The 20,381-nt window shown below is 41.5% G+C and overlaps 2 protein-coding genes across 4 annotated transcripts in view; one reads left to right on the forward strand and one right to left on the reverse strand.

Moving 5' to 3' along the window:
- Positions 1–881: 881 nt before the first annotated feature.
- Positions 882–6,871, reverse strand: LOC136107598 (neuropeptide Y receptor type 6-like). 3 transcript variants are annotated; one of them, XM_071814736.1, is made up of 4 exons: positions 6,478–6,871; positions 4,333–4,424; positions 4,199–4,231; positions 882–3,144 (listed from the first exon to the last, which is right to left on the reverse strand). In XM_071814736.1, exon 4 carries the CDS (start codon positions 3,127–3,129, stop codon positions 2,005–2,007), a length of 1,125 nt encoding a protein of 374 aa, XP_071670837.1. In that variant the 5' UTR covers positions 3,130–3,144; positions 4,199–4,231; positions 4,333–4,424; positions 6,478–6,871; the 3' UTR covers positions 882–2,004. The 3 variants fall into 3 exon arrangements, with proteins under 3 accessions (XP_071670837.1, XP_071670836.1, XP_065704795.1); XM_071814735.1 differs by having other exon boundaries at positions 882–4,231; XM_065848723.2 differs by lacking the exons at positions 4,333–4,424; positions 6,478–6,871 and having other exon boundaries at positions 4,199–4,248.
- A 9,423-nt stretch (positions 6,872–16,294) lies between these two features.
- Positions 16,295–20,381, forward strand: part of KLHL3 (kelch like family member 3) — a 59,581-nt gene continuing 55,494 nt past the window's right edge. Inside the window, exon 1 of the mRNA XM_065849316.2 lies at positions 16,295–17,575. Coding sequence (XP_065705388.1) covers positions 16,809–17,575 — 767 coding nt within the window. The 5' untranslated portion in view covers positions 16,295–16,808. The remainder of the gene's footprint in view (positions 17,576–20,381) is intronic.

Raw genomic sequence — 20,381 nt, forward strand, 5'->3', positions numbered from 1 at the left:
CGTTGACTATAAGTTATCCCTTTCTACCTGTTGCTCTGGACAAGCAGATGATGTGTATCAGCAATAAAGGGAGCCCAGTAACTGAGGGTGGGAGTTAATGGAAATAATTAATACTCAGCTGTCTGATCATTAACCTTTACTAGGTATTTAGCTGTCTCCTGTTTTTCCTTCTGTGATGCATGAGGCAGGTGTTTAAGTTGTGGTTATTTATGCACTCTACATGCATTATGTTTGATCTAATCAGGAAAATAAATATACTAATTTATGCCAAAACTAATCCGTACTTGATTACCGTGTCACTAATTCTGCCATCCTTGCTCTTGTGAGTAGCACTGCCCTCATGACTTCAATGGGATCAGACCCTAATGGATTTCCATGAGTCTTTTTGCTCGGTGTGAATCAGGAAGCACTTAACAACCCAGTGTATCTGCGAGAGCTTGTGAGGTTCCTCTCGCAGAGCTCCTCTGATGAGGAGAGTAGTGCAGACAGTTTGCACTAATGCTGTAGCAAACGAGAACTGTGACCTGACAGAATCCTTTAAGAACAGTATGATTGCAGAAAATGATGGTCTTTATCCAAGAGAATTTTATGGCCTTAAGGTAAGTTTCATTATAGCTGAATCATCAAGGAGCTGATTGTAATCAGAATATTAATTCTTTGTGCTTAAGTGAGGCATCGGTAAATTGCTAAAGTTAGAGGATAAATCACAAGGAATTTTATACATGAATGACAGAACAAGGCTAGTTTTGGGAACTCAAAAATAAAAGTGAGGGGAGCTTGAGCAATACAGGTAGTTAATTATATTAAACTTGAACAAAAGAAGTCAAGTTTACTTCTAAGGTGGTGAGTTGTTGAACTAAAGTGTTCTAAGTATCGTATTTAAACAGCCCAATTTTAACTGATTATTTATGTTGGTGTTGTAGTATGGATGAAGAATCTGGATGGTGCTTTTCAATGTGTTTTAGTCTGAGGAAAGTTCTGTTCAGTGTTATACCTTTGGACTTCCATCCACTGTGTTACAAAGGCTGTTTTCAAACACAGTCCAACAGAAATTACCACATCTGCCTTAAGTGTGGCTTCTTGCTAGTGCAAAAATGTGGAGAAACATATTTTTAAAAATAAAACACAAAAGTAATTTTCTACTAGAGGAGAAACCTATAATCTGGATAAGTAGCTAAACCAAAATGTATTTTGAATTCACAGTGTGTTTGATAATGGAGGTTCTAAAAGGTCTGTTTTCAGTACGAGTAATGGTGGTAACAGAGAAAGCAATGATCTATACAGGTGGTTTGGAGTAGAATACAATGCTTTTAGGAGAAATGCTTCCATCTTGAACAGCACCAGAGTGGAACTTGCAGTACATCAAATTGGGCCTATAGCAGTGCTCAATAAGAAAAAAAATCCAACTCTAGCCTTTTCCCTTGTTAAAATACAATTTCTAGGCTGAACTGATACTAAACCAAAGCAAACTTCATGCTGGGGCTAAACCAAAGATGGTGGAGGCTTAGGATGCTTTAGGGAGCTTTTCTTACAGTGCGAACTACCTGTCGTGTAGATTAACCGGAGGTGGGAACAGAGTAGGATTTGAAAATTAGAAGGCCAGAAAACAGCCTCTGAAAAGGCTGATGAAGTTAGGAACACCGTAGTATTCATGGTTTACTTGCATGAAGCCAGGTGCTTAGGAAGGACAACCACATCAGTAGCTAAAATGGAAATATTTTTATTGGTGCTAAGGTAGTATGCCAGTGATTTGGAAATTGTGGATTAAAAAAGAAGCTAATTCTGTTTGTAATTCATTAGAACCTTTAGAACTCTTGGAAGTGGTTTATTAGCATTAATACCATCATAAAGACCCTGTTAAGGTATATCTATGGGAGCATAATCCTGGTTTTGCTGAACTAAATGGCACAGATTTCCTCTAAACTCAGTGGTAACATGATCAAGACCTACAGAAAGGTAATCTGCAATAAAATACAAAATTATGGAAACTGGTATGTGATTATTTTAGATATCCATAGGAGCATTATTTAATTTCAGAGATCCCTTAGATGCATCAGTTTGCAGGTTTGAAAGGGCAATATTTTCATATTCCTCTTGTGATGCTGAGCATCTGCATTGGTGAACTAATACTATCAAATCCTTCTGAAAATTCTTGTTGAGAAATCCATAAAAGATGGGATTGATACACGTGGAGATCATGGCCACAAGGTGGCATATTGTAAATGTTAAATTATGATTACAGCTCATTAGTGCCTCATAGTTCCAGTCAAAAACCACATTGAATATGTTGAGGGGCAACCAGCAAGCTGCAAAAGTCGTAACAATTGATATCAACATCATATTAATCCTTTTGTTTTCACTCAGTCTGTTCTCATTCTCTCTCATCCTGTCTATTTTACCATGTCTCCTTCGAAGACATACAAATATCCTGAGATAGCAGATAAAAATAAACCCCAGTGGGAAGCAGTACTGGAAAACCAGCAGACTAGTGGTAAAAACCAGTCGTTCTGTAACTGACGGCCAAGCTTCGATGCAAGCAACCTTGTTCTTGTAGAAATCGCTGTGGAAAGCTAGATGTTTAAATGGTTCATCAGTTAATTGGTGAAATATTAAAAAAGGAATGGATATTATGAGGGAAAACCCCCAGATGAAAAGAATTCCCCAGTAAGCATGAGAAATATTAGGCTTCCAGCCACGTGGGTTCACAATTAACTGATACCTCTCGATAGCAATCAGTACAAGTGAGAAAATGGAGACTGTGACAGATATACTTTGTACGAAAGAAGTTATTTTACACATAGCTTCCCCAAATATCCAGTAGTCCATTAAGGTATATGCAACTGTGACAGGAATACACATGATACAGATCAAGATATCTGATAAAGAGAGGTTGGCAATCAAAATGTTGGTAACATTCTGAGCTTCTTTCTGTCTCTTTATTATAATAATCAGACAAAGATTTCCAAAAAGCCCTACGATTGTAACTAATGTGTAGGCTGAAATAAGCAAGAATTCTGCAAGGAAGGAAGGTTGGCAGGTATCAAAGTTCAAAAACTGAAAATAGCTACTGTTAGAGAGAGTTTGGTTAGGCAGAATCTCACTGGGATGCTGAATGGCTTTATCCATCATGAAGCATCTCGCAGTCTATGGGACAAAAACTGGTATTATTTAGAAGGTACTTTGTACGGAGCTTTTCAAGGCAATGATTATTATAGGTCTATGTTTGTCGTTGTTTCCTTGAAGTTTTGAGCAAATCTAATATAATTAATTATAGCACTGAGAAATCCTGAAAGGAAAAGCCAGTGGTTATTAGCGGGTTTGTATATACATGAATTGAGGTTGGTGCTACTTTTCTGAGGTTCTGCACTGACAGTGTTACAGAACTGTAACTGACCGTGATGTATAAGAAATAGCAGTGATATCTTTGATTAAACTTGTATGAATATTTTCATACAAATTCTCCTTTACCAACTGCAGATAAATGTTGCTTTTCAAAATAAAATATTTTAAGATCTGTTTCAGCCAAAGATTTAGCAAAGTTAAGGAATTCCAACAAGAATAATATTTTTTGTTTGTTTGTTATGTGGATTTTTGTTTGTTTTTTGTTATCAGAACAATGAATAATTGGGCCCTGCCATCACATTGCTAGCTTAGACATCACACTTATGTTTTTCCCTAGCACTATAAAGCAGTGTGAGCTAATACACTAAATCCCTCTGGCTTAATCAAAATGATGTGTGCTTCAGTTTACGTGATATTCAACCCCTCCATGAATTACATCTTTCAGGAAGTTTCCTGTTCTGCTTATGTGTCACAGATAGCACATCCTTTTTCCTCAATCTAATCTGAGAAAAATGTAAACCAAACAAAGATCACATCTTAGTTATACACACAATTATTCCAATATCTGTACTTGTCAAAGGTTATATCATCTCCCTACACACTGTTCACTGTTGTACGATTTTGACAAATGGTACCCCCAAAATGTTCTGTAGTTAAATAACAGGTACTCAAGAGACACAGAGTTGATTTTTCTTTCAGTTCTAACCTAAACAGTTGTCAAGTAAAAGTCTGATAGTAGTACAATTCTGTTGTTATGAAACTAATATTAATGGGAAGAAACAGGTTCCGCAGAAAATCTTGATGGGTTTGAATTTATCACTGAGTTTAAAAAGCGAATCTTAAATCAAAGGCTCACCAGATTTCTGGCCAGAAAGTGGTTATTTCCAACCTGGGAAATGAAAAAACAAGGCTGTAAGGAGTTACTTTTAAAATTAAAGATGGATAAGTATGTTCTATACATACACTTTTCAAAATGCAACTCTAACTCACCTTAATTCCTTTCTGGCATAGGAATTATTGGAATACTAGCTGGAAGGTGATCATTCTTCACCGCCAGTAGTAAATACCATAGTGTTGTGAGCCTGTGGAGAGAGGAGGATCAAGAAAGGGTGGAAAGTTAAAGAGGATGCACAAAAAGAAGTATGTTTTATTATTACTGGAAATAATCTCTTTATGTGTAGATTTGTCAGCCTTTTTAGAGAAATGATGGCCGTTATTTAATCACTAAGGAATAAAAAATGTTTGGTTGCTTGCACGTGATTAAATGTCAAATCCAAGGTTAAACTGGGAACTATGATTCTGTGACTGTTTGCCCCAGGCACTCAAAGAATATTCCAGCTAGAGGTATATCCTGGACTGCTTTATCCTGATACTTCTCATGACATTTGTTAACTTGAAACACCCAAACAAATGGATCTATTACCACTCTCATTCTGATTAAAATATACTTTTCAACTAGCGTAGTCAAGTTGGAATGAGAAGTGGCCGGAGATTTATGTGACTAGATGCAGTCCTGATGTTCCAAGTATGCTTTAATTTGTGGTAAGGAGCCAACATAAGACCTTTAGTCTCCCTAAATAACCCAGCTGGCTTGGTCACAGCTTCACCGAGGGAATGGCATAGAACCTCACAATCATGCTGCCAAAGCTATTGAGGTCTGGTGACTCAGAGAGACTTTGCAGTCCCTCGCAGGTGTCCCTACTCCTGGAGAGCAGGAACAAGAGCTATGCACCCTGCAAAAACTCTGCTTCTAAGGAGTCCAAGAGAAATGGAAGGGATTCTAAAGCTGGCACAGTCGGCATAAACCAGTGATGTGGCTGGGCAACAGCACCTTCAGGCAACATATTTCCTGGAAAGCACTGTAAACTACTTTTCCCTGGAGCAGCGCCAGTTGCCTGGCTGGATTTATCACACAGAAGGATGTGTGTGCTAGAAGGACAAGAGAGCAAGTGGTGGTAAATGTTGCTCTGATGACCTTTACTGCCACTTTAGATGTGTAAGGGTCTGAAGTCTGGCTGATCTTTCTCTCTGCCCTGCCTGTGATATTCACCCAGCTTGCACAGATCTGAGCCCTGCCCTTGGAGAAAAGATCAGGAGCTGGCAGGGGATCTGGCTTGGAAGCAGGATGCCTTCAAAGACAAGCTCTGCTCTTCCCTGCTTTTTATGTTAGCAGGAGAAGCTGTGGGGAATCAAAGGACATGGGGCTGAGCCAGGTTTGTCATATTTTATGCACTATTTGCTATGCTCAGTTATTATATCCACAGCTGCACAACACAGTTTGATAGAGAATGCTGAATGCCCTCTCCCAATAATTCAGTGTGGGTTGTAGAGCTTCTTTGGCACTTCCCACCGTGAAGGAAAAGTCTCTGTACTGACCTTCTGATGAGCTCACTTACTACATTAGCTTTAGGCACATTGATCATCTACCCTGTCCTTCTTTCTGGAAAAAAAGATCAATTTCTTTTCACTGTTTGGTTTGTACTGTGAGTCAAAAAGTGTGGTCTTTAGTGTGTGTCATTCTGCAAGGCAATTTAAACATTTCCCTGGCAATAAAACAATTACACCTGTCTTGTTTAAACATCTGGAGTATTCATAGCATGAGAAAACTATGTCACACTAGTACTTACTACAGCATATTGAACTATATTGTAATATATAATGGCATTTTTTAAGCTAATAAATATTAGCAGTCAGTATCCTTGAACCGCAGCTAGAGCTGATGTTAGAATTGAAGTGTTTAACAAGAGAAGTAATTACTTCAATTTCTAATCCATGCATTTTGAAAAAGATTCTTTATCACAGTAAGAGTTTAACATTGTAAGAAGCATAAGAAACATAAACAAAAGAAATTTAAAAGCATATTCTAAAGTAAAATGAGGTTTTAAAAGGCTTTCTTTCTGAAGTATTTTCTTACCTATCTTAGATGCATAGTCCCATCCCTTCAAAGTGACCAGTAAATATTTTGGTTGCAAATATTGTCTGTTTAATAAGTTCCAAAGTATTGATTGCACGGATAAAATCTGGAGGAAACTTTTAATTAAATTTTAAATATAAGACGTACAGAATATAACAATCCTTAGAAAGATATATTTTGGAAACTTTTGGCACAATTTTGTAGATTTTCTGACTTCTTACCTGATGAAAAATTCAAGTCATATCCACGCTGCCTTGAACAATTTTTCTTTTTCCTTTTTGAGTGAATTACAAAGCCAGCAAACACATCTCCTTTGTGTATAAAAGAATGCAAAGCGAAGCCATCTCCTTCTAAAGTGATACTTGAACTCTCTTTTTCTGAACCAAACCACAGTTCCACAATTTCCAGCTGTGACTGAATTCACCAGGCTGTAGAAAGGCTGCTGAGGAATAAAACAAGCTCTGGAATCCAAGGAGAGGTGAAACAGCAATGAGCAGGGAGGAGAAAAGACCAGTAGTCATGGGGATGCTTTTCCCCTGCTGTGCAGCTTCCCTCCACCCTGTCAAACACCTTATCTTGCATTTTCATTTCCAATTATCTTATCTGTTCTGTAGCGCAAATGTTTTCTCTGTGCTGGATTTCATACGTAAACAACTGCATATGGCTTATTGCCTTTTTTTTTTGACTGAGGGAGATAACAAAATACAGTAAGCTGCTGAGAAAGAGCATGCACATCCTATTAAGATCATCATATTTTCACTTTAAATTGCTATTTTAGCTTTTATTCCAGAGCTACAAATATCTTCCTGAAAAGCAAAGTGTGGCGCATTACACTAGCACATGTTGAAAAGCGGCTTTTTAAACTCTTGAATTTATACCTGGGTCTGCTTAACCCCCAGTGTCCCAGTCTCTTACACTGAACCATTCTGTGGCTCTCCAGTACCAGAAAAAGCAGAAGCAATAGAAATTGGTTCAGAGTGAGAACGTGTTTGTGGGGGGATGGACTCAGGAAAACTAAATGAGAATACTTCCAAACTTAGAAAAGTAGAAACTCGCAGACAAAACATCTGAGAGAGCGCTGAAGTCTGTCTGGCTGTATCTGGTTTTTTTTGGAGGGAATGATTTTGAAAAGCAGTAGGATTTTTGGGATGAGCAAGACTGATGCTGCACCTGGAGTGCAGATTAGAACTAATTATTTGAAACTATACTTAGTTGTTATGCTATTGTGTTTGTAGAAAACAGGGGTGGAGGGAGACTGGGATCAGCCAGACAAACCCACTGCTTCTAGTATATTTGTATCTATTTGTATCTATTAATGATGTATTTGTTTAACTGTTTTTTTAAACATCTGTGGTAATCCTAGATTAGGCAGTCAAGTGCCTCATTTACTGCTAGGAATACTTCTTTAACACCTCCCCTAAAATTTCCTTCACTTCAGTTTAGCCCATTGCTTTTTATTCTAGATGTGGCCTATGAATTCTGTGAATATACTTTCCTAAAGCATTTCTAGTACTTGGCTTTGATTATGCCAAAAATACTATAAAAGCAAAGCTTTTCCAAAGTATTTTAGAATTTCTGCTTCTGCTTGTAGTGTAACCCAGGAAGTAAATGAAGATCTAAAAATTAAATGTGCTAGTTATACATCAGAACAAGCCATAAAAATGCATTATCTATTTATAAAGGAAGTCAGTAAAATTAAAATATGTTCTGGTTCTATTTATAAATTACAAACAAAGGTCAGGTTGCTTATTTACATTGGCCTCTGTTTCTAATATTGCACTGTATACAAGTCCTCCATCGCTGGAAAACCTGAAGTGTTTACTGTGTGGTCCCCTTGGTTTTACAGTCACATCAATCTGCTGCCTTCCGTAGATCTAATTTTGTTGTAAGCTGGTGTGAATTAGATCACATCCGACATCGGAGGCTTGTGAAGTGTGGCTGCTCTTGGTCCGTTTGTGTCTGACGTCAAAGGTGTGTACGCTACGTGGAATCTACAGCTGTGCATGAAGGGTTCATGGTGTATTGTTTTCAGTCAAATACTGTAGCGTCTGTTTGCAAAGAAGGTTAATGGATAGCAGGATTATATGTATTTTATATTAATGATCATGTTGTTTCTAAATTGCTCAATATTTATTGATGGGAAAATAGCCTTTATCGGTTGACATTGATAACTAACTGGAAGGCTGAACTGCATCTGTAGTGAGAAGCAAACTTTGTATGCAACCTGATAACATAAACTTAAAATATACTGCAGACAAGACTGCAATTGGCTTGCCCATGTCAGGTGTAAATTTAGTAGCTCTGCCTTTATGGGATTTTACCAGTTCAAAGATGGCTTTATAGCATAGGATGTGATTTTTAAAGAGTTTTATTAGGAATTTCTACCTAAGCTTGCAAAACAAGCAAATGAACTGGAAACCTCAAAACAATGTGTGCTGATTCTCACTATAGTGAATGCCAGTCATTATCCTGATTATCACCTCATCACAATCATTCCAATAAAAGCCTGATTCTAAAAGCTTTCAAGGTATGTTATTCAAATTGAAGGAACATCTTTTCCAAGCATCTGGTTATATAGCGGCTGGAGGCATGACCTCAGTGTGTGTAAATGTTCCTAAACTGGTTTTAAACCAGGCAGTAATTTACCATTACAAGCACAGAGCTTGGGGCACTGTCACCTGAACTAGCCAGCTTAGAGCCGAACAGGGTCCATGTCCAGTTTGTAATAACATCTGTTGTGTTGGCAACAGCCTGTTGCTGAAAAGTTCTCTAGCATATAAGTCAGTTGAGGGAAGGTTCACCCTTTGCTTTGACATTTATATGCCCAGCAGGACTTTTTTGCTGGTGGCTGACCACGCTGAGCTTGTGCTTTTGCTTAGTTGCTTCTCCCACGCTCTGCAGCAGTCCTTGTTCCTACCTGGTGGAGCCTTCTTCTTCAGAAAGCAAGATTTAGTAGAGATGTATACATACAGTTTCTCAGCTTCCTAGGTGAAAGAGTTCTTCAGTAGCAGTTTGGCTATGAGCTGTAACACCTGTAACATCTCTCAGGGGTCTGGAATATTTCTTTCTAATCAGAGTTATTCTTATAGCACTTCAAAGAGGCACAGCGAAATAAGCAAGAGTAATTGGAAATTTCTTACGCTAGTGTCAGATGCGCCAGTTAATGTCAGGAAAGTAAGATAATATGCTATGATGGAGGAAAACCACAGTCCCTTCATATTTTTCTGGTTCGTGGAGAGAACAACACCCTAATAAGGCATCTTAAGCAAATAGGTTATAATTTGACCAAACTTGCAACATCTGAACACCAGCTACATACGCACTGTAAATTTTTCTCCAAATATCATGCAGATAAAGAATGATTGATGTACATGTGGAAGTTGGAGCGCTGCTCCATGATTCAGAATTTTTTTCCTAATTGGAAAAAATTATTACAAAAATCACTCAGGTTCACTACCTGGAGTTTAGGTTTCATTCCTTTTACGTTGCATAGCTCTAGAGAATGGCTTTGTAATATCCTTGATGCTTCATTCTGGTCCATACCTCTCAGTTAGGTCATGCCTAGAATGAAAAGTCAACGTTTTAAAATCTGTTTTAACTTTAAATGAGATACTTATAATAGCAAACTCATTTTTTAAATTATATTGTGCCGTGAACTTTCGGCTGATTTCTGGACCTTATTCAGCTGGCTTGCAATTGAGATGGAGGTTGATATACTCTCTGGCGGGAAGATTTGCATTGTTATTTTTTGGGTCAGCCAAGTTACTTTTCTTACAGAAAAAGAGACATGTGAGTAATTGTAATAGGAGTCTAACTGCATTAATTCATATTTTATAATAGTTTCCACTTTCTAAACCCTGAACTAATCTTTTGTAGCTTTCTATAATGTTTCCAGCTGATGTTTTCCAAGAGTGAACTCTGCCAAAGAACGAATTATTTCAGTAGCTCACAGATTTGGGGGAATATGATCATTTGTATCTCTCTCTTTTTTTTTTTTTCTTTTTTTCCCCTACAGTCTTTTTATAACAATGCTATGGGCACCAAACCCCGCTGGTCTCATGCCATGACATTCTTCACTGTCCTAATTGTTAATTAAGAAGTACTTAAATAATCAGAAGGTTTTTCCTGTTAATCTTGGTCTGTTTCAATTTTCCTGCATGTTTCAAACTGTAATAGCAGTTTCGATTTTCTGAATTAAAATATGAATTCTAGATTGCTATTTTGTGTCTAGAAAGCTTCACCTTTATATACCAACTCATTTTAAACTTTCTTGGATAGTGTGGATGTCTTGCAGCTAATGTCAGGCAGGTGCACACTGAACTTTGTAGCATAACTCCTCCTGCTGTTTTCAAACAAAGCTAAAATGTCAGTCATGCAGAAGTGCCACAAAAAACATCCCGCAGAGGTTCTGTGGAACAAGAAATAGATGAGGTTTAGGGAGAGGTAAGTGGAAGACAGCAAGCAGATTTTAATTTTAACTGGAAAATACATAAAGAAAAATATATAGATGAAGAAGATCAGAGCACGGCTGAGACTGCTGCTGGCTCCAGGTCTTCCTTTGGCAAAACTTATGATCCTGGTCTGTCTTGGACAAAGATAAAGTGAAAGATCTGCCATCTCGCATCTGTTGCAGTATTGCTAGATCCTTTGATCCTTGACAAGCACCTTGACTTTCCAGGCTCTGTTTTGCTGTCTTACTTTCATCCCATCACTCCAAATTATGACCAGCTCTTTTATAAACTTTTAGGAAAGAGAAGAAAGGAAATAATCAATTATGACAGAAAAGTGAAAAGATGAAAGAGGAAAAGAGAAATTAAGCTTCAGAGGGACGAGGAGGGAGGGTCGGATTTAAGGAAAAATGGTAATGTAAGTCCAAAGAAAAGGATGCAAATTAAGTTCTCTAATTTTCCGCTTTGTCCTTCACAAAGGTGGGCTTCTCTCTTTCAGCACACTCCCCTTAAAAAGGGCTCAGGGAAAATTTGGTTCAGTAAGACGAACTCTTGATACTACTTACCAAAGATATAGTTCCGGTGGATTATTCTATAGTTACCTTTTTATCTGTAGAATATCTTATTTTGCATTAAGCAAATAAGAGAGAGGGGTAGTGTTTTATTCCCCATCTGAATTGGCATAGAGTAGAAATGTGTATCCTGAAGAGTGTCACGTTCAGACTTTAGGTAGTTAAGAGCCTCTCTAGTTTCCTCTGAGTGCATTTTAATCAATCTTTTTCAATGAAAACCCTCTCCCAACCAGTGCTAACTCATGATAGTCTCAAAAGTAAGATCACGGATTTGTCGTTTATGCAGATTAAAGTACAAAGAGCAGATCAGAATGAAAGACGAATCTTTTGCCAAAAAAGCAAGAGCTCTCTCAAGGACAGTTGTATCTATTTTAAGTTCTTCACACTTGTAGCTGAAGTAAGGGGCCAGGATGGGGAAGTTTGTGGTGCTGCTACATGTTTTATCAAAAATGTCTTCCTATGAACTGCAAAATTACTGTCTCCCTGAGCCGTGGATTTGGGTAGGAGTGAGTCTTCTGAAAGTCTAATAATATCTCTTCAAAATGATTAGATCAAAAGTCCTTGCCTCAATGTGTGTGGATCTGAGAGTGATGTGGGAAAGTACGGTTGAATCCTGTCTATTCCCCACCGTTTCCACATATGCACATTCAGAAAAAACAGGATAAACTCGGTCTATAGGGAGGATGATGTTATTACAGTCTCCAAGGAGCAGAACGTCAATGCAGAACTAACTCAGCAAGCAGTCTGCATGAAGCAATTCTGTAGGTTTTAAAATGCTTTCTGTCTGCTGAAATGTAAAACCAGACCTAAATCTAATGGATTGCACTATACCAACAAAAAATACTTAAATTAATTTAAAAACCCAGTTGATACTCTCAAGTTGTTTTAAAGAAATGAATCAACGCCTGTTGGCTATGGAAGCCAACCACACTGGTATGAACTAGGTTGAAGAGGTCAAAGCTGATAAAAACTAGATTAAAGAGGTTAAAAGGATATGATTTTGTGTTTATATAAGAGTTTAGATAATAAAAATATTTATAGCTTCTAAGAGCTACTTTTGAATTCTTAATGTCCTTCTGTCGCCCCTGATGCTCTTTTCCAAAACTTCAATATTCCTTATCTGTCTTAGAAGTTCGGACCCATTAACCAGCATGAGAGAAGTATGTTTCTGTAGTGACAAAAAGTCCTATAAAGACTTCCTTAATAATATATTTTGTATCAGCTTGTACTAAGAATATATAGTGACACAGGAAGCTTAGTGCTGGAAAGGACTGTTCCAGTGCCTCTGTTTTATGATCTCTTAAGCAGCGATGCCCTCCTGTGGACTGTGGGTAATATGCTTTCTACTGGAATAACAGAAATGGTTTACACATGAAAACAAAGTGATTTTCCTTCCTTTTAATATTCTAACACTAACTAAAATATCCCATAAAGACATCTAACACAGTTCTTTATTTGGCCAGTGCCCTTGTTTTGGGAAACACATTTTATTTAGGTGAGGATAACAGGTGGAGCTTTTACCTGTGTTTGACACTTAAACTGCTTATACAATGAATTTTATTCTAGATTGTTATCAGAATTGAAACAATTTAATGCTGTGACAGCCCTGTCAGGAGGGGAAAAGTGTGTATTTGTTTCGAATGCTGTTGGCATTTTACATACATAGGACAATATTATGCTTTTACATCTCTATAGTTGAAAGCAGCTTAAAACTGTGCTGTAGCAGTTGGAGTGTTGTCTGCTTTAGCAGACTTGTCACGTCTCGCATGCACAGTGTGATGCTTATGCTGTGGCTCCGTGCTCATGCTGCTGCAGTACCTGCGCATCTCACATTTGCAGTGGCTCACGTGGCCAGAGGGAAAAGGCACATTTTGGGAGCATGTAAAGGCACATAATCCGTAGGATTATGTATAACAAGTGACCTGATGCACTGGTCTGGTGACTGCATGCCTCACCAGGTGTTAATCCCACAGGAACTGGAGAGGTCGAAGTCTCCACGGTGGCTCAGATGACCTGGGAGGTATGAAATTCTGTGGGATACGCGGAAGAAACTGAGGTTTAGTTGTTGAGGAACCCCTGTATCTGAAGAGCCTGTTGGTACGTGTCAGGGCACAGGTACATTCACAACGCATTTGGCCCTTTCAATAGGGGGACTGAACTCTGAGAATGTGATTTTGAGCAAACACATGAACTATATGAGGTCACTTACACGGCAGGTGGGAAAAGATGGTGGACAGAAGGACACCAGGTCAAGAGAAGTTTGGCCATTCTGTAGCATCAGAGGAAATATTTCCATCTGCAAGAAATGGGCATACATATATATATATTTTTTTTTTTTTTAAAGTGTTTTTCTTTCATTAATCAGTCAGAAGTGCAAATGAAGAGGAAGCAGTTGGGCTATACTTGGGTTGTGTCAGCGACTGATTTTGCCTACTGATTTGTTCACATCTTAAAAACTCTTATCTCCTGCTGAAAGAAGTGACTTCCTCCTTTGATCTCTTCCTTGGCCTACTTGTCTACCTCACTTTCAGGGGGAGAACCTGAGCTGTAAACAAGCATTCTGGTTTTCTTTTTTATCCATTGAGACCATAATTAGGTCCTCTTAATTTTTCTTCCTTTTTGCTGTAAATTAGTCAGGGTCTATAAAACTCTCATGGGTTATTTTCTACATGAAAGAGATACGAATTTATCTTGGGAAGGGCCACACAGTTTTTACAATAAGTGGTAGGCAAAACATATTTTTGTCTTTCCTGTAATTGTGTGAAGTTTGCACACGGCCTCTGGGAAGAAGCTTTCTTTTAAAACAGAGTAGGATAAGCTCGTTTATTTTAAAACCACAAATATTTCAGTGACGTTATAGGCATATTCTCTTCTCTATAACTAGATTAAATGGTTGTGTCCATGCATTGAGATAAATGGATGTAAACACATCTTTCCCTGGAACTGGTTGTCAAACACAGATGTATAATATTACTGTCATAACAATAGTTACTCTTAATGGACTTGGCTCAAACAGCAAAAAAACCCCAAAACAGTTCAAGAAAAAACCGATTACTATGTTGCAAATAGCAATTCTGCTGGTTAATGATAATCAAAATCTTTAAGAATAAAGTAAGAAAAGTTGCCCAGCTGACAGAAATGAGGCCAGAATTTTACTAGCAGTGTTCACCTCTGGAGCTGACACCATCTGAAGAGGAATAGGTAAGAATCGGTGTTTACTTTGTGCTGACATGATCAGCCTCTCTGGACTTCACCAGTTAACAGACCTCCCAGCACAGTTGATGTTCCACTTGTATCCGCACGTCTCCAAGGGTGCATTTTCACAGCGGTTGATTTAAATCAGAGGATGGTGCAGTTCTGCTTCCTCTCTCCTGCCAGCACCAGCACTCATGGGATCATACCAAAAACTTTCAGAAAGCTGAGGCAGCTAAAAACTAAGCTTTTTTCATGTTCAAGTTATTTTTGGTTGTCTCGGTTCTCTGAAGTGGGTCGCTCTGTGTGTGCACCAGCATCGGGGCTGGCACATGGGAGAAGGGAGGATCACAGGGCAGCGGCAATCCCAGCACAGATCAGTGCAGACAATCCTGATCTGGTGCCTCAGACAAACCTGCACCCACCGGGTCAGAAGGGGTGGAATATTCAGTACACGCCTTTATGAAGGCTCCCAGGATTGGTGTTTCGGGGAAGACTCGCACTCCTTTCCCTGAGCAGGGGAGCAGTAATGTGTTAAGGAGGGGATCCTGGATAAGATCTTGCTTGAAACCAGGTGCTCTGACAGGCACTTGTAATTAACCCAATCCCCAAAACCTCCAGTTTACTGTGCACTAATCTGGATTTCCCATCTGTGACTCTGGAGGATAAGGTGACTTCTCATTGTGGGGTTTGGTGCCAATGTTCCTGGGTGGCACAAAACAGCATAGATAGGCTCTTGAAAGCTGAGAACTGGGATATAAAGCAGGTGTTACACAGGGAACTTTGACGAAGATTTTGGAAAACATCTATGGAATTATCGTAGATGAGACAAGACAGACTTGCTTTTTGGGATCCCATGCCCAAAAAAGCAAAGCAACAGAGCACAAGGAACAGAGCAAATGGGGAGAGGTGCCCAACAGAGGAAATCTGCGTGGAGCCCACAGTATTACAGCACATTCATTGATTTAATGGAGAGGAAGATCAGGCTGAGCACATTATGTACAGATGCTTTAACACTATGAGTTCTTGGGATTTGCACTCACTTTGATATATTTGATCATGTGGTTATTTTTCAAAGATTGTCTCAATATCTAAACTGCAACTTTTATCTCATCGTGGACATAATGAACAAGGGAAGAAGCCACCTGAAGAAGCTGTGAATTTGCTTTCACTGGAGGTTTTAGAAACAGATTAGGCAACTTATCTATGAGGAAGACTAAGAAAATCAAAACGAGTTTCAGACACTGTGTGGTGCAGGTGCTAACATGCCTAGAGAAATGTGAACTGAGCTTTTCACCTTCAAGGAAAGACAATTTCACCACAAAAATCGCTCTTGGCTCCTAGATAATTTTCAACATAAATTGCACCTGCAGTGGGAAAAGCGAGAGAGAAGCTGCCGGAGACAACAGACCAGGTGGTTGGGAGCACGCTGGGAAGGGGAGAATGGCCAAGTGGGAGCGGACAGGGGCTGGACGGCCCGGGGCGGTCGGAGGCCCCGCTGAGGGGGGTGGCGGGCGGGGGGCGCGCGGCGCGGCCGCCTAACGGTCCGCGGTTCAAACGCTCCCGCGCGAGCCGCCCGCGGACCCGCCGCCCGCTGCACCCGCCCGCGGGGCGGGGCCGCAGGGGAGAAAGCGCGCGGCGGGGCCGGAGGAAGCCCATTGGCTGACGGCCGCGGGCTTGGCGCATTGGCGCAGTCCACACCGCGCCGTGTCCCGCCCCTTCTCTCGGCGCGCGCGGAAGGTGTCCACATCACGGGCCGCTACAGCTCAACCCTATTGGTTGCCCGCCGCGTCTGTCGCCACAGAGCCCCGGGACTTTTGCCGAAGCGCGGCGCAGGTCGCGCCCTCTGATTAGTCGACGCACTCGTCGATCGTGGCCGTAACCCCGCCCCTAAAGGTGAGCCGCGGACGGCCCCGGCGGCGCCTCCTCATTGGTTGCGGCGGCATGAGGGGGGGGCGTGCGCGGCGGCCCCCGGGCGGGCGGGGCTCCCGGCGTCCCCTTTGTGTGGCCACCAGTCGCCGGCGGAGCAGCCGTAGCCGCCATTTTGTGCGTGCCTGTGTTTTCCCCCGCCCCCAGCCCCTCTCTGCGGGAGCGGCGGCAGCCGGGGCGCCCCGTCTCTTCTGCTGGCCAGGTGAGGCGAAGCGAAGCGAAGGCGTTGGGCCAGGTCGAGGCAGCCATCGCCGGCGGCTGCCGCAGCCGTGAGGTCGCGCTGTTCGCAGCGAGTGAGGGGGAAGAAGCGGCAAGACGGAGAAGGGGGGGGGGAAACCTTCAGAGCTGCCCCCCAACAGGAGGAGGAGTCTCGGCGCCAGGCCCAGGCGCAGCCCCGGCACCGGCGGCAGCATGGAGAACTCGCAGCTATGCAAGCTGTTCATCGGCGGCCTGAACGTGCAGACCACGGAGGCCGGGCTGCGGGAGCACTTCGCGGCCTACGGGACCCTCACCGACTGCGTGGTTGTGCTCAACCCGCAGACCAAGCGCTCCCGCTGCTTCGGCTTCGTCACCTACTCGGCGGTGGAGGAGGCGGACGCCGCCATGGCCGCTTCCCCTCACGCCGTGGACGGGAACGCGGTGGAGCTCAAGCGGGCCGTGTCCCGGGAGGACTCGGCCAAACCGGGGGCCCACGCTAAGGTGAAGAAGCTCTTCGTGGGCGGCCTCAAAGGGGACGTGGGCGAAGGGGACCTGGTGCAGCATTTCAGCCAGTTCGGCCCCGTGGAGAAGGCCGAGATCATCGCCGACAAACAGAGCGGGAAGAAACGCGGCTTCGGCTTCGTCTATTTCCAGAACCACGACGCCGCCGACAAGGCGGCCGTGGTCAAGTTCCACCCGATCCAGGGCCACCGCGTGGAGGTCAAGAAGGCCGTGCCCAAGGAGGACATCCAGGCGGGCGGGGGAGGCGGCGGCTCCTCCCGGCCCTCCCGGGGAGGCAGAGGAGGCGGAAGGGGTCGGGGCGGCGGTGGATCCAGTAACCGGGATCACAATGGGCTTTCCAAAGGAGGCGGCGGTTACAACAGCTACGGCGGCTACGGTGGAGGAGGCGGCGGCGGTTACGGGTCCTATGGCAGCGGCTCCTACGGAGGCGGAGGGGGAGGCGGCGACTACGGCAACGGGTACGGCGGGTTCGGCAGCTACAGCCAGCACCAGTCCTCCTACGGCCCCATGAAGAGTGGCGGAGGAGGTGGAGGAGGGGGCGGCAACTGGGGGGGCCGCAGTAACAGTGGACCGTACAGAGGAGGCTATGGTGGGGGAGGCTACGGGGGCGGCTCTTTCTGAGCTGGAGTTCCCATACCTGTTGGGGGTGGCGTGGAGAGCCCTCCCTTTGCTACGAGGCAGCTTCTAAACGGTTTCTTCCCTCAGTCGCCGAAGGGCAGCTCCTTTTAAATGCCTCCCTGCTGTGGGAGCAGCTCCTACATGCCCCCGAGGGTCGCCTCTGCTGCCGGTGCCACTTCTTTCTCTCTGAAGATGGACTGGGCCCCACACACACATACTTTGTGTTACAGTCATTGATGGACTCTATTTTTTTATTATTACTTGGACCTTGGTCGTTTTTATACTAGCAACGAAAAATGTCTTGTTTTAATTTGTTTTTTGGGGGTATGGGGTGGGAAGTGTCTTGCTGATCTGGAGTAAACACGGGGGAGGGTTATGGGGGAATTTCCTTTGTTGTAAGGACTTGATACCTGGCTACTACGTTTTTTCTACAAAATCTACTCGGATCCCATGACTGAAATTAACATTTCTGTAAAGGAGGAGAAAAAATCGTTTTTACGTTTTTTATTTTTTAAATAAATCATTGTGTTCATTGAGCTTTACATGTCTAATTTTTTTTTTCCTAGGATCCATTCCGTACGGTTTTAAGCCTTTTCTAGGTTTGAAGCAAGTGTTCCTCTGCTTTAAAATCTCTATGTACTTAGAGTAAATATTTTATTGCCAGTAAAGGTCCTAACTGACTTTTTTGCTACCCCTCGAGTGGACTTATTGGTTTTCAGACACTCGACAGAAATTTTTGAAGTACTAATCCGTGGATGTGGTCTGTTTTTTAAATATTTGTTCTCACTTCTGCAGTTAGTGTGCATCCACCGTCTTGTACCAGGCAGTTTGATGTGCTGACATGGTTGGTCAATTTTTTCTATAGGACTCTTCCATCAACGTGTACTGTGTAGTTTTGAAGAAATAGTTTGTGTTAAGCATGTGCTTCATTCATATAAAATGTTCAGAATTTCTGATTGCTTAACTTTAAGTCTTCTTATTGGTTTGTCTGTGTATCATTCCTTCCAGGAAAGGGTCAACATTGATCCTGTCTATTAAACACAAACTTGTTTTTATAGTACTGGGTTAACAGACTTTTCACTCTGAACTATTGTCCTTCGTTAAAGTTCCCCAAGAATCTCTTGCAGCACTATCGACTGACAGGATGGCAGCCCCTTTGCTGCAGGCTTCGTTACAGCAGGAGTAAAATTGGTTTGCTAGCAATTGTACTAGACTTTTGAAAGTTATTTTATGCCACTAGGTGACTGGTGTAGAATGCAATGACATCTGCATGTCAAAGAAGGGTTCCATGAGTCTTGACTGGAGAAAAAAAAGAGTGGATTTGCAATACTTGCCTCAGCATGCAGTCTTTATTTTTAATAATTGCAGTTGCCCATATTTCAAAAAGTTATAATCTAAACTATGTGGGCAAAATGCCACGATAAATGAGCCAGCTAAGTGTAACAAAGGTGCCAGTTGTAAAGCAAAAATATCTGTGTAGTCTGCTTGATTAACAAATGTATATTTGTAGCCCTTTCACACAATAGAATTAAAGTTTGTTGTTTATTAAAGAGTATAATGTTTTAGGGGAAAACTGCCTTCCTGCATAGAAATATAGAATAGCAACGTTTATGGATATGAAATAAAGATTTGAATTCCTTATATACTTGAGTGAGAGTATGTATGATATGGGGCATGGATTTAAAAAGCACAGAGTTATTTTGACTTAAGATTTCTAAGCACTTAGTCTTTAATGCTTATGTTTTGTGGGCCTGCATCTTAAAAGCTGATTTTTGCTTTGCTCTGGATATGCAACATATGAGGCATGTAATCGTACTGATTCAAGTAGAAAGTTCAATGTCTAGGGCTTTGTGCTTCTGGGCTGAAGGATTTTTTATGAAATTTCAAGGCATTTGCAGTCTTTGGTGTCAATCTAACCTGAGACTGATTTTAGTTGAAATGAGTCCTTTTGTTGCTATTAGAACTAGCATGAACTTAATTACCTATGTGATCTTAAATAAACAGAATAACCTTTTGATATCAGGGTTTAAACCTAGAGCTGAGTTTCCTCTTGATTGTGATAATTTATCTCCTATAGTGAAACTGGTTTTGTTTGGCTTAGTTTTATAAATAGGCTCCAAGTAACTTGCTCTTGGCAATTATATTGTAATTTTATCTCAAAAGCTTGTGAACCAGTATCACTGATACGTTGTTGAAGGGCTAAGTTGTTTCAGAGGAGTTTGTGAAACTCTGCAAGTACCAGCTCTGGTTGGTGTCTGGCTTCAGGTGATTGGTTTTATTTCAGTTACTGGGCTTGGAGGTTTTTTACTTTACCTTTGCACTTCAGAACTACGTTGGACAGTCATCCTTGAACTTCACTTGAAGCACAGCTTTCCTTTTTGTAACTGAAATTTAATACGAAGTTCTAGGTCTTGTTTTAGCTTGGGTATGTGATTTAGTCCCTCGTAATAGTGAATTGCCTTAACTTTATCAAGGGATGGCCTGGTTTTGAAAGAAATAGTTATATCCACTTCTGTGGTCTGATTTGTCATTTAACTTGGAAAGGTAGAGATTTGCGCACTAAATGTAGCTCTGTGGTATTTTTTCATGTTATGTGCCATGAAGGAATATGTTGATACTATTGAAACAAGTAGGCTTTTTAAAGAA

This window comes from Patagioenas fasciata, chromosome 14 (genome assembly GCF_037038585.1).
Source record: "Patagioenas fasciata isolate bPatFas1 chromosome 14, bPatFas1.hap1, whole genome shotgun sequence".
NCBI classification, from domain to species: Eukaryota; Metazoa; Chordata; class Aves; order Columbiformes; family Columbidae; genus Patagioenas; species Patagioenas fasciata.

What these genes read in the sequence shown, in the direction of transcription:
- LOC136107598 (XM_071814736.1), bottom strand. Translation starts at nt 3,129, where the DNA reads ATGATGGATAAAGCCATTCAGCATCCCAGTGAGATTCTGCCTAACCAA.